The sequence below is a fragment of the Trichechus manatus genome, unplaced genomic scaffold, assembly GCF_000243295.1.
Source record: "Trichechus manatus latirostris isolate Lorelei unplaced genomic scaffold, TriManLat1.0 scaffold00087, whole genome shotgun sequence".
Classification (NCBI taxonomy): domain Eukaryota; kingdom Metazoa; phylum Chordata; class Mammalia; order Sirenia; family Trichechidae; genus Trichechus; species Trichechus manatus.
The window spans coordinates 9,340,340-9,352,164 of NW_004444023.1; the positions used below are offsets into that span (position 1 = coordinate 9,340,340).

General features: G+C 51.3%; 1 protein-coding gene across 2 annotated transcripts; it reads left to right on the forward strand.

Annotated features, from left to right (window-relative positions):
• The first annotated feature begins 348 nt into the window (after nucleotides 1-348).
• MYADM (myeloid associated differentiation marker) lies at nucleotides 349-8,067 on the forward strand. 2 transcript variants are annotated; one of them, XM_004381737.2, is made up of 3 exons: nucleotides 349-456; nucleotides 2,639-2,714; nucleotides 5,587-8,067. In XM_004381737.2, the coding sequence occupies exon 3, from the start codon at nucleotides 5,589-5,591 to the stop codon at nucleotides 6,555-6,557; it is 969 nt and encodes a 322-aa protein (XP_004381794.1). In that variant the 5' UTR covers nucleotides 349-456; nucleotides 2,639-2,714; nucleotides 5,587-5,588; the 3' UTR covers nucleotides 6,558-8,067. The 2 variants fall into 2 exon arrangements, with proteins under 2 accessions (XP_004381794.1, XP_023592089.1); XM_023736321.1 differs by having other exon boundaries at nucleotides 388-1,673.
• The last annotated feature ends 3,758 nt before the right edge of the window (nucleotides 8,068-11,825 follow it).

The window sequence follows — 11,825 nt, forward strand, 5'->3', positions numbered from 1 at the left end:
CCTTGGCTGGAGGCTTGGTCCTAAACAAACCCTATACAGGCGGGTTGCTATGGCAACGGCCTTCCGGGGCCTCTGCTGGAGACTTCTCCAAGGCTGTGTCAGGAAGGGCAACCCACAGGAGCCCCCACTCCGCCAGCTGCTGTGTCTTGCTGTTTTGTCACCCTGGCAACGGTGACCTCAGCCCTCCACCCTCATTGCTGGTGGGGAGGGCGGGAGATCAGCGGTAGTTACAGACGGGTGGGCGAGGCCCGGTGCAGGCCCCGCCCTCAAAGGGCGGAGCGGGGATAGCCCTGGCTCGGGGAAGTCCCTTGCCTGGGCTTCTAAGTTGAGGCTGCAGCCCCGCCCACGGCCCCACCCGCGCGCTCCCCAGCCGGCCAACCCCACCCGGCCTGCAGCCCCTTCTAATCTGCAGCTGTCGCCCTCTTGTCTCCGGCCGCAACCGCCACTGCCCGCGAGGTGAGGCTGCGGGGATCCCAGAGGGTAGAGTAGCGGTCCGGGAACGTCTGGGTCCAGAAGGAGGAGTGAGCTGGGATTCAGAACGCCTGGGTCCCTGGAAAGACACGGGCTGGGCTGGGACTCCTGGGTTCTAAGAGAGGAGAGGGCTGGGGACCTAGACCTCCTGCGTTTGAAAGGGGGGGGGAGGAAATGGAGACCTGCATTGCTGGGTCTGATGGAGGAGAGGCTGAGGGCCCGGACTTTGGGTCTGAAGGAGGAAGGGGCTGGGGGCTCGGACTCCTAGGTCTGAGAGAGGACTGGGCTGGAAGCCTGGACTCCTGGGTCTGGGGGAATAGAGGGATTGGGACTCCTAGGTCCCAGGTTGAAGGGGATTGGAATCTGGAATGCCTGGGTCCTCAAGTGGGGAGGAGCTTGGGGTGGGGTGTCCTGGGTTTGGGTAAGAGAGTGACTGGGGTTCAGAATTACTGACGTCCTCCCCATCCAGGGAGCAGAATCCGAACTTTAGACTCCCTAAGAAAGGCCGAGGCCTGAGATCTTAAGGTGAAGATGGAGCTGGGAAGGTGGTCATATCCTGAAGCCCAGAGAGGACGAGGTAGAGCCCAGCACTCCCGGGCGAGAGAAGTAGAGAGAGCAGCGGCTGGGGTGTCGAGGCCGGGTTCTGAGTCTTGTGAGCGATCCGGGTGTAGTGATGGGGAGAAAGTAAAGGCTCTGGGTGTGGCTCGTGCGAGGACGCCTGAAGGCGGCGTGTTTCCTCTCCCTCTCCGCCTGTGCGTTCCAAAGCTCTGACCTCAGCTGGAGGCCGTGAGGGCGGGAATGGACCCCTCCCCTCCGCGGGTATGAGCCAGGGGTCCCCCTGCTAACCCACCTTCCACCGACAGTGAATGAGCTATGCCCCTTCCTCTTCCAACTTCCTCCTAACAGGTTCTGAAAGGGGTGGGGGAGGAGGAGGTGCCTGACTCCCTTGTGGCACCTCCCAGGTGTCCCGGAGGCCCAGCCTGCTTTCCAGCCAGGAGAGGCGGTGAAGCGTGGCTACTTACCCCAGGGCTTCATTCCAACAGCGTGAGCAGTTTTCGGCCTGGAGGGAGGTGAGGGGTGGGGACAAGGAGAACCCAGGAGTCCGGGTTGTCAACCCACTATTCTTTTAGAGATGCAAGAGCCCACCCCTATGTTGCCGTTAGTTGCTGTCCAATCGATTCTTGTTCATGGAGAACCCACGTGTGAGTAGAACTGTGCTCCACAGGGTTTTCAATGGCTGTAATCTTTTAGCCAGGAGCCCTGGTGGCGGCAACGGTTAAGTGCTCAACTGCTAACCAAAAGGCGGGTGGTTTGAATCCACCCAGCCACTTCGAGGGAGAAAGGCCTGGAAATCTGCTCCCTTAAAGATTACAGCCTAGAAAACCCCATGGGGCAGTTCTACTCTGTCACATGGGGTCGCTATGAGTCGAAAAACGACTTGACTGGCACCTAACAACAATCTTCTACCGACGCATATCACCAGGCCTTTCTTCTGCGGTGCAGCTGAGTGGACTCAAATCGCCAGCCTTTGGATTAGCAAATGTTTGCACCACCCAGGTTCCTGCCCATCCATATTAATAGAGGGGACCCAAAACTTACACTTTTAAGGACCTAGAAATTCAGGTTCCCAGTCCTCTTTCTGGGACTTGGGAGTCATCAGGGTTCCCACTCTCCAGAAATCCAGGAGAGGAGCGAGCAATCCCGGAGGCCGGGGCGGGGAAAGGATCCCGGAGCCGCCTCCGGGTCCCCACCACATTCCAGATGGCTGGGCCTACAGCTTGGAGGCCCTTATAAGGCGCGGAGACTTCGGGGCTGGCCGGCTGCCCGCCTCCGCAGCCACCGCCCCGGGCCCTTCCGCCCTCCAGCCAGCCACGCAGCTCCCGGGTCTCCGCTGGGTTAAGTCCCCGAGCGCCCCCGCGCTGGCCTGCGGGGCGCGCCCTTGCACCTTGTTCTCTAAATGCCGCCCACGACATTTTTGCCGTTGGAGGGGGAGAGGGGCGTGGCAGGGGTCCCGGAAGTCACCTTCTGAATCCCTTGAGGGCTTGTGGCCAAGTTCCTGCCCTAGCCGAGAGCCACGCACCAGCTGAGCCGCCTCGGTCTCTGGAGGGCGGAGTCCAAGCTACACTGGACGCTGAAGTCTTCTTTCCCCCTCCTGTCTTCTGACCAGCTTTTTCCAGGTGTCTGACTTAATCCGCCTGCACAGCCAGATTTTTCCCTGTCTGGGTCCTGAGCTGAGATCGCTGGTGAGTGGACTATGAGGGGGTGGGGGTGGGGGGGTCTGGGAACCTGGACTCCTGGTCTGAGGGAGGAGATCGGGGGCCTGGACTCCTGGATCCGAAGGAGGAGGGGCTGGAAGTCAGGACTCCTGGCCTGAGGGAGGAGGTCTGGGGACCTGGACTCCTGGGTCTGAGGGAGGAGGGACTGGGGGTCAGGCTTCTTAGATCCTGAAAGAGAAGGACTTGGGAGCCTGGGTTCCAAGGGAGAGGGGCCCAGACATTTTGGAAACTAAGGAAGAAGCTTATCCTGAGCTGGGCCCTGAAGGGGTTAAAGCCTGTGCTATTTCACACCTGTGAGCTTGGCTCTGGAAGGAGGAAATTTTATTTCCCTGTGGCCAAGAGAGTCCTCCTGAGTCTTTTGGGAGTGTCAGCTGAGAGGTTAGACATTTTAGGGCCTGAGAAAGGATCTGGGGGCCTGATTCCCAAGAGTCTGACTACTGGATTGCTGAGGGTCTTGAGGGACACAAGAATGAAGTTCGTTCACAGAGTATGAGACATTTGGGATGCTCAAGGCTGAGGGCCCAGAGTCCTGAGGTCTAAAGCTGGATAACTGGACACTGGGGGCCTAGAGTGTTCAGTGGAAGGGGCTGGGGCACGGGACTGTCAGGAATTTTGGGAGCTGAGTTTCCTAGAAGCTGGGGAACCAGCTGGCTGGGTTTCTGAGGGGTGGTGGACTCAATGTCCAGGGTATGGGAGACAGGGAGGAGAAAGCTCTGCTTCCTTTGGGTTAAAATACTCCACCTGGTGGGAGTTAGGAGTCTCTGGGTGGCACAAATGGTTGAATGCTCGGCTACTAAGTGAAAGGTTGGGGGTTTGCATCCACCCAGAGGTGCCTTAGAAGAAAGGCTTGGCGATCTGCTTCTGGAAAATCAGCCATTGCAAATCCTATGGAGCACAGTTCTACTTTGACACATGTGGGGTCGCCGTGAGTTGGAATGGTCTCCACCGCCCAGAAGGAGGGGGATCTCCTGGTCTTCCAGGAGCTGAGAGCAGAAACCTGCTCTATGAGCACAGATAGATTGAGAGGTTAGGCATTCCCATCAGCTGTGGGTCCCTGAGAAAGTTAGAAAGTGGAGGTTGGACTACTGGGTTTGTGGAGGCTGGAAATGTCTAGGCCTTTTGGGTGAAAGAAGGAAGTTGGGCAGAGGGGCTGGGTGCAGAATCCTGAGTATTCAAAGGGAGGAAGTTGAGAGATGGTGGTTTTTTTTGGGGGGGGGAGGGGGAGAGGAGGGAGGCAGAGCCACCAGAGGTGTCTTAGTTATCCAGGACTCCTATAACAGAAATACCACAAGTGAGTGGTTTTAACAAACAGAAATGTATTTTCTCACAGTTTAGGAGGCTAGAAGTCCAAATTCAGGGTGCTGGCTCTAGGGGAAAGCTTTTTCTCTCAGCTCTGGGAAAGGTCCTTGTCTCTTTTTAGCATGTGCTCCTTGGTTCCTTAGTGATCTTCATGGGGCCTGGTATCTACCTTCCCCCATCTGCTTCCTTGCTTGCTTGTTTAATCTGCTTTTATATGTCAAAGGGATTGATTTAAGACACACCCTACACTAATACTTCCTCATGAACATAACAAAGAAAACCTATTCCCAAATGGGATTGTAACCACAGGTATGTTGTTATTGGGTACTATCAAGTCGATTCCTACTCTTAGCAATCCTATAGGGCAGAGTAGAACTGGCCCATAGGGTTTCCAAGGCTGTAATCTTTATGGGAGCAGATCACCAGGTCTTTTCTCTTGTGGAGCCATTGGTGGGTTCGAACTACCGACCTTTTGGTTAGCAGCCTAGTGCTTAACTGTTGTGCCACCAGGTCTCCTTAAACCACAGGTATAGGGGTTAGGATTTACGACATGTATTTTTAGGGGACACAGTTCAATACATAACAGCAGGGAAGGATGCTTTGGCTCAGAGAGTCATTTAGTGTGTTCTGTTGTTAGTTGCCGTTAAGTAGATTCTGACTCATGTTGACCCCGTGTGTTACAGAGTACAGTGAGTCCCTGGGTTAAGAACATCCGATTTATTGGACAACTGGTATTTAAGAATAGTCTGCCATAAAGCCTATTTGAGTTAAATACAATGGCTGATAATAACAAACACACACATCTTCTGCATCACCCAATTATTAATGTTAACATTGTTACCATAAGGTTACCTCACGAATGCTCCTTTCTGTATGCAGGACATGTATGGAATGACAGTGTTAACCTTTAATCATGATCTTTTTTCTTTTTTTTCTATCTAAACTGTTTTAAGAACTGTTTACTTTGTTTTACAGTACTATATACCTACACATATACACACACACACAGATTCTTTCTCTGTCTTCAGTACAGTACTGTATGTAGTTACTTTTATTATTACTGCATTATTATTATGTACTGTATTACTATGTTTAAGATGTTTTAGTATATTTGGAAGTGTTTCTTAAGTGTTTTATGTGCATTGAAAGGTAAAATGTGTACTACATACTAAAACAAACATTTGACTGACACTAAATAAGAATTGTATATACCTGTTCCTGTTTCGACTTACCTACAAACTCGACTTAAAGACAGACTTAGGAACAGATCTCGTTCGTAATCTGGGGACTGCCTATAGAGCTGCTCTGTAGGGTTTTCAAGGCTGTAATATTAACGTAAGCAGTTTGTCAGGCATTTCTTCCACAGTACCGATGGGTGGGTTCAAACCACCAACCTTTTGGTTAGCAGCTGAGCACTTAACCATTGTGCCACCAGAGTTCCTTGTTTTAACAATAAGTTTCTACAAATTGAGAATCTATAGAATTAATAAAATGCTAAAGTAAAAGCAAATATAGAATATACATGCTTTCCCCTTCCCAGCCATGCCAGTGACGGTGACCCGCACGACCATCACGACCACCACGTCGTCATCCTCGGGCCTGGGTTCCCCCACCATTGTGGGGTCCCCTCGGGCATTGACTCAGCCCTTGGGACTCCTCCGTCTGCTGCAGCTGCTGTCCACCTGCGTCGCCTTCTCTCTGGTGGCCAGCGTGAATGCCTGGACAGGGCCCATGGGTGACTGGTCTATGTTCACCTGGTGCTTCTGCTTTGCGGTGACCCTGATCATTCTCATCGTTGAGGTCTGCGGGCTCCAGCCCCGATTCCCCTTGTCCTGGCGCAACTTCCCCATCACCTACGCCTGCTACGCCGCCCTCTTCTGCCTCTCCACTTCCATCATCTACCCCACCACCTACGTCCAGTTCCAGCCCCACGGCCGCGTCCGGGACCATGCCATCGCCGCCACCGCCTTCTCCTGTATAGCTTTCGTGGCTTATGCCACTGAAGTGGCCTGGACCCGGGCCCGGCCTGGTGAGATCACGGGATACATGGCCACTGTGCCAGGGCTGCTGAAGGTCCTAGAGACCTTCGTGGCTTGTGTCATCTTCACCTTCCTCACTAACACCAGTCTGTACCAGCACAAGGCGGCGCTGGAGTGGTGTGTGGCTGTGTACGCCATCTGCTTCATCCTGGCAGCCGTGGCCATCCTACTGAACCTGGGCGACTGCACCAATGTGCTGCCCATCTCCTTCCCCACCTTTCTCTCAGGGCTGGCCTTGCTCTCTGTCCTCTTCTATGCCACTGCCCTTGTCATCTGGCCCCTCTACCAATTCGACGAGCGCTACGGCGGCTATCCCCGGAGGTCCTGGGATGTGACTTGCAGTAAGTCGCACAGCTACTACATCTGTTCCTGGGACCGCCGGCTGGCCGTCGCCATCTTGACAGCCATCAACCTGCTGGCCTATGTGGCCGACCTGGTGTACTCCGCCCGCCTAGTCTTTGTCAGGGTCTAAAGGGCTCTCATTTCCCCTCTCGCCAACCTTGTTGTTCTTTACACCTTCCTGGGTTTTCCTGACTTAGTTCTTATGGCTTCTTCTTTTTTTCTAGTTTCCACCTCCTGTCTCGCCTTTCTCCTAACCCTCGTCACTGCCTCTCTCGTTCATCTTGCTCTCTTCCATTTCTTTGCTTCCTTTTCTCCTCTTTCTTCCTGTTCTGTTTTCTCTGTTTTGTTTTGTTGCCCACATCTATTTTGTTCTGAGCCATTTCTCTTTTCTTCTCACTCCTTTTTCTTCTTTTTGTCTGTTCTCCTGCTTTTCCTGTTTGTTTTCTCATCTGCCTATTTCCCACCCACATCTTCCCATCTTTCTCCTTCCTGTTTCCTCTTTCGATTTTCTTCCTGTTTTCTGTTCCCAGTTTTCTTCCTCCTGTTCCTCCTGCCATCTTCCTTCTTTGGATTTCTCTCCCTGTTTCCTCCTCCCATCTTCCTTCTTCCGAGTTCCCCTTCCCATCTTCCTCCTTCCTGTTTCCTTGGGAGCCCTGAGACTTCTTTCTTCCCTCCCCACCTCCAAAGGTGCTGAGCTCACGCACCCCACCACCCCTCATTGCAGCTATTCATGCCCTGGGTCTCCCAAGGGGCCTCATTGCCAAAGCATGCCTGCCTGCCCTAGCCGTGCCTTAGTCAGTGTGGATGTGTATATGTGTTTGGTGGGGGTGGGTAGCTAGGGATGGGACCCCCCTTTCTCCCAGTGGAGGAAGGTATACAGTGCACCTCCCTTTTAAGTTAAAAAACTCTGGAGGTCAATAATTTCCAGTGGGCAGACGCTTTAAGCAGAGACCTTCAGTCCCTAGGCCCTGGCCTGGCTCCAGAATTTTTGTTAGGCTTACAAAAAACCCACTGCCTAGAGGCCATCTTATAGGGAGCGAGGGGTGGATGCTATGGTCTGTAGGATCTGAAAAAAAGAAGCCAAGTGAAGATCCACATTGTCTTGAAGACAAGTGTTTGAAGTACTTGCGGGGTGGGGGGTGGGATGGCCAGCAATACAGCCTTCAAGCCTCAGTGTTAAAAATAACTTGTCCTGCTTTTTCAGGAAGGAGAATAAAGTGGCCACTGCCGGCCTTAAAGGCAGTATCAGCCTAATTTTTTTTTCTTTTTCTGGTCATGAGGGCAAAATTTACTGGGCGGTCCTGTTCTTTAAGAGGGACATTTCTTTTCAATTTCTTTTTTTTTTTTGGGAGGAGGGAGTTGCTGCCGCAATAGCCAGAAGAATCGTATTGCTTGAGTGTGTGGTGTGTGCGCACGTGTGTTTCTGTGTTCTAGTTATTCCTGCTGCTGCTTCCTGCTTCTCTGGGACTCACTTGCATGACGTGATATATATAAATGTATAAATATATATTTTATTTTTTTTAATTCCCTAGAGCTTCTGGTTCCCTATCAGCTCCTGCTGTCAATCATAGGAGGCTCATCCCTTCCCCTACTCCCAAATCCATAATGTTTTCTTTTTTTAATCTCAATATAACATTAAAGAAGGACTTGTGTGTTCTTTATTATTGGGGAGGGCTTTAGGATGGGAGCAAGGCCCAGATTCCTGGGTCAGGTGGGAGAAGGGGGTTGGGGCCAAGACAATCTTGACTTTGTCAGAAAATACTAGCTAGTGAGTCTGGGTCTTCTAAGTGAGCTGAGTGGGATAGAAATGAACAAGAGTTCTTCCTCCTTGGATACCATGAGCCCCTCAGAAATAACCAGTTGTTGTCAAGTTGATTCCAACTCATGGCCACCCCATGTGTGTCAAGAGTAGAACTGTGTTCCATAAGGTTTTCAATGGCTGATTTTTTCAGAAGTAAATCACCAGGCCTTTCTTCCAAGGCACCTCTGGGTGGACTTGAACCTCCGGCCTTTGGTGAGCAGCCGAGTAGGTTAACAGTTTGCACCACCCAGGGACTCCACCTCAGAAATAGTGTCCCACCAGACTTACTGGTCTGACAGATACTGGAGGAACCACCAAGACTATGGCCCCCCGACACCTTCTCACTCGGGACTTGAAGCCACTCCCAAAGGTCACCTTTCAGCCCAAAGATTAGGCAGACCTATAAGACAACATCACATGTGAGGAATGTGCTGCTTAGCTTAGTCAAGTATACTAGATCAAATGGGCAACACCTGCCCAGGAACAAAGACCAGAAGGTGGGAGAGGTCAGGAAAACAGGAGGAATGGACACGATGAAACGTGGGGTGAAAAGGGGGAGAATGCCGACACAGTGCAGGATTGCAGCCAGTGCCATGAAACAATTTGTAAATTTTTGAATGAGAAACTAACTTGCTCTGTAAATTTTCACCTAAATCACAATTAAAAAAAAAAAAAAAATAGTGTCCCAATGTGGGTCCAGCATCTTTCCTCCAAAACTGACCCTTCTTCTCGAGTTTCCCCTCTCAGTAATAGCCTCTCAGGGCTGAGAACCCAGGAACTTGACTATATCTGCTGCTCATCAAACACTGTCCATTCTTCCTCCTAAACACCATTCATATCTGCCCCCTTCTCTCCTGGCTCCTGACCCAGCACAGGTTTCATTTTCTTTCACCTGAGCTATTATCCCAGCCTCCTCCTTGATCATTCTACCTCCAGCCCATGCTGGTCCCAGAGGGGTTCTTCCAGCATCCAGATTCGATCCCGCCCCTCTGCTCAAACCCTTCTGTCTTCATCATCTAGTGCTGCTATAACAGAAATACCACAAGTGGATGGCTTTAACAAAGAGAAATTTATTTATTCACAGTAAAGCAGGCTGAAGTCCAAATTCAGGGCGTCAGCTCCAAGGGAAGGCTTTCTCTATCAGACTTCTCATCAATATTCCCCAGGACCAGGAGCTTCTCCGCGCAGGGACCCCGGGTCCAAAGGACCTGCTCTGCTCCCAGCACTGCTTTCTTGGTGGTGTGAGGTCCCCATTCTCTGCTTGCCTCCTTTCCTTTTATCTCTTGTAAGATAAAAGATGGTGCAGGCCACGCCCCAGGGAAACTCCCTTTAGATTGGATCAGGGATGTAACCTTAGTAAGGGTGTTACAATCCCACCCTAATCCTCTTTAACATAAAACTACAATCACAAAATGGAGGACAATCACACAATACTGGGAATCGTGGCCCAGCCAAATTGATACACACATTTTTGGGGGGACATAATTCAATCCATGACACCTTCCATATCCCATTCCACACTGCCTACAGATAACATCAAAGCCCCTTCTGTCCTGCACTCAAGACCTTCAGGATCTGGCCTGGGAGTCCCCGTGTGGTGCAAAGAGTTAAGTGCTAACCAAAAGGTTGATGGTTCAAACCCATCCAGGGGTATCTTACAAGACAGGCCTGGCGATTGCTTCGGAAAGCCATGGCCTTGAAAACCCTACGGAGCACTTCTAGTCTGCACACATAGGGTTGGCATGAGTCAGAATCAACCCAAGGGCAACTAACAAGATCTGACACTGCCTACATTTCCACTATTAATTCCACCTGCCTCCAGCTCTAGGCTCCCTGATACACCTGCTCAACAGAAGACCTTTATAAAGAAAGATCAAATGAATTACCTCCAACAACCCCTGCAGTACATCATTTTTCCCAAGCTGAGGAGAATCAAAAGTAGATCCATAAATCCAGGATCATGCAACCCATTTGCCACACCTACACCCGCAAAAGCCAGTTGGGCAGAGGTATTGCAAGGAGCCCTGGTGGCACAGTAGTTAAGCACTCAGCTGCTAACGGAAAGGTTGGAGGTTCAAACCCACACTATAGCTCTGCAGGAGAAAGACCTGGCGATCTGCTCCCATAAAGATTACAGCCTAGACAGAGATTAGAAGAAGTAGATGGTGCCTAGCTACCACTACCAACCTTTCTAACCGGGTTTCTAACCGGGGTCACAATAGATGGGTCTCAGACAGAATGCGAGAAAATTGTAGAACCCAACTCAAAATCTTTAAAAAAGGTCAGACTTACTGGACCAGTAGAGACCTTGGGAACCCCCGAGACTATCACCCTGAGATACTCTTTAAACTTTGAACTAAAACTAATCAACTAAATAACAGATTGGCCCATAAAATAAACAATATCACCTGTGAGTACTGCGCTCCTTTTATATATATATTTTTTTAAAGTCTATTTGAGACCAAACACAGGTCAACATTTGCCCTAAAGAAAAAATGAGAAGGGGGTGGGGTGGGGGCAGGGAAGCAAGAATAATGGAAATGGAACAAGAACAGAAATGACCATGTTGTCACAACGTGGAAAATGTAACCAATGTCGCTGAACGATATGTGTAGAAATTGTTAAATGGGAAACTTTGACCAAACTCAATAATATATATATTTTTAATTATAGCCTAGAAAACCCAATGGGGCAGTTCTGCTGTGTCACAAGGGATCACTGTCGGTACAAAATTGACTCAATAGCGCCTAATAACAACATTGCAAGTGAGGTAAGGGTCACCTGAACACACACACACTCCTTTTTGGTGAAGAAAAGCCTCCTATTAGTCTCTGCAGTGTCCACCTCATAGCTCAGACCTACACCAATCCCCGCCTTTTCGAAGGGCGCCTCGTCCCCCCATCCCCCACCCCGTGCCTGACCTTTCTCTGGAAGACACCAGAGAGAATGGGTATAGAACCTGGGGGCGAGATGCTGGTGACAAGGAGAGCTGAAAAGAACGCAGTGGGGATCCTAGGTCAATTTTCGGTGTCACCCCCGCGCCCTATCTTTTGTCCTTGGGTGATGTCGGATGTCTGGAGGTGGCTGGAAGAATACCGGGCGGAAGACGCCTCCTTTGTGGGGGCAGGGTAGGCCTTGGATTCCCCCACTTTCCCTTCGGCTTCGCGGATACCGGAATCCCGACCCCAAAATGTCCCAGAAAAGGCGAGGTGGGCGTCCGGAGTCCCCAAGCACCTCCACAGCGCCCCGCCCAAGCCGCGAGGCACGCCGGGAGGGGAAGTTCTCGGTCTCGCCCCGAGAACGGCTTGTCCACAAACGCAGACTACAAGTCCCGGGATGCATTGCGCGCAGCAGCCCGGGGCGGGCTGTGGTTGCCCCTGGCAACAGAACTGTTTTCTTTCGACCCCGGACTGGGAAGAGCTGGCACATTGAGGGAGGGGAAAAAGACCCGAGCAAGGCAGAGACGCGGGTAGAGGAGGGAGTGATAAGAAGAGATTGACGTTCAGAGAGAGAAAGACACCTCCCTACACACACACACACACACACACACACACACACGCACACACCGACACACACAGACACACACACAGACACACA

Coding starts and splice junctions, on each gene's coding strand:
- MYADM (XM_004381737.2), top strand. CDS start 5,589: ATGCCAGTGACGGTGACCCGCACGACCATCACGACCACCACGTCGTCA.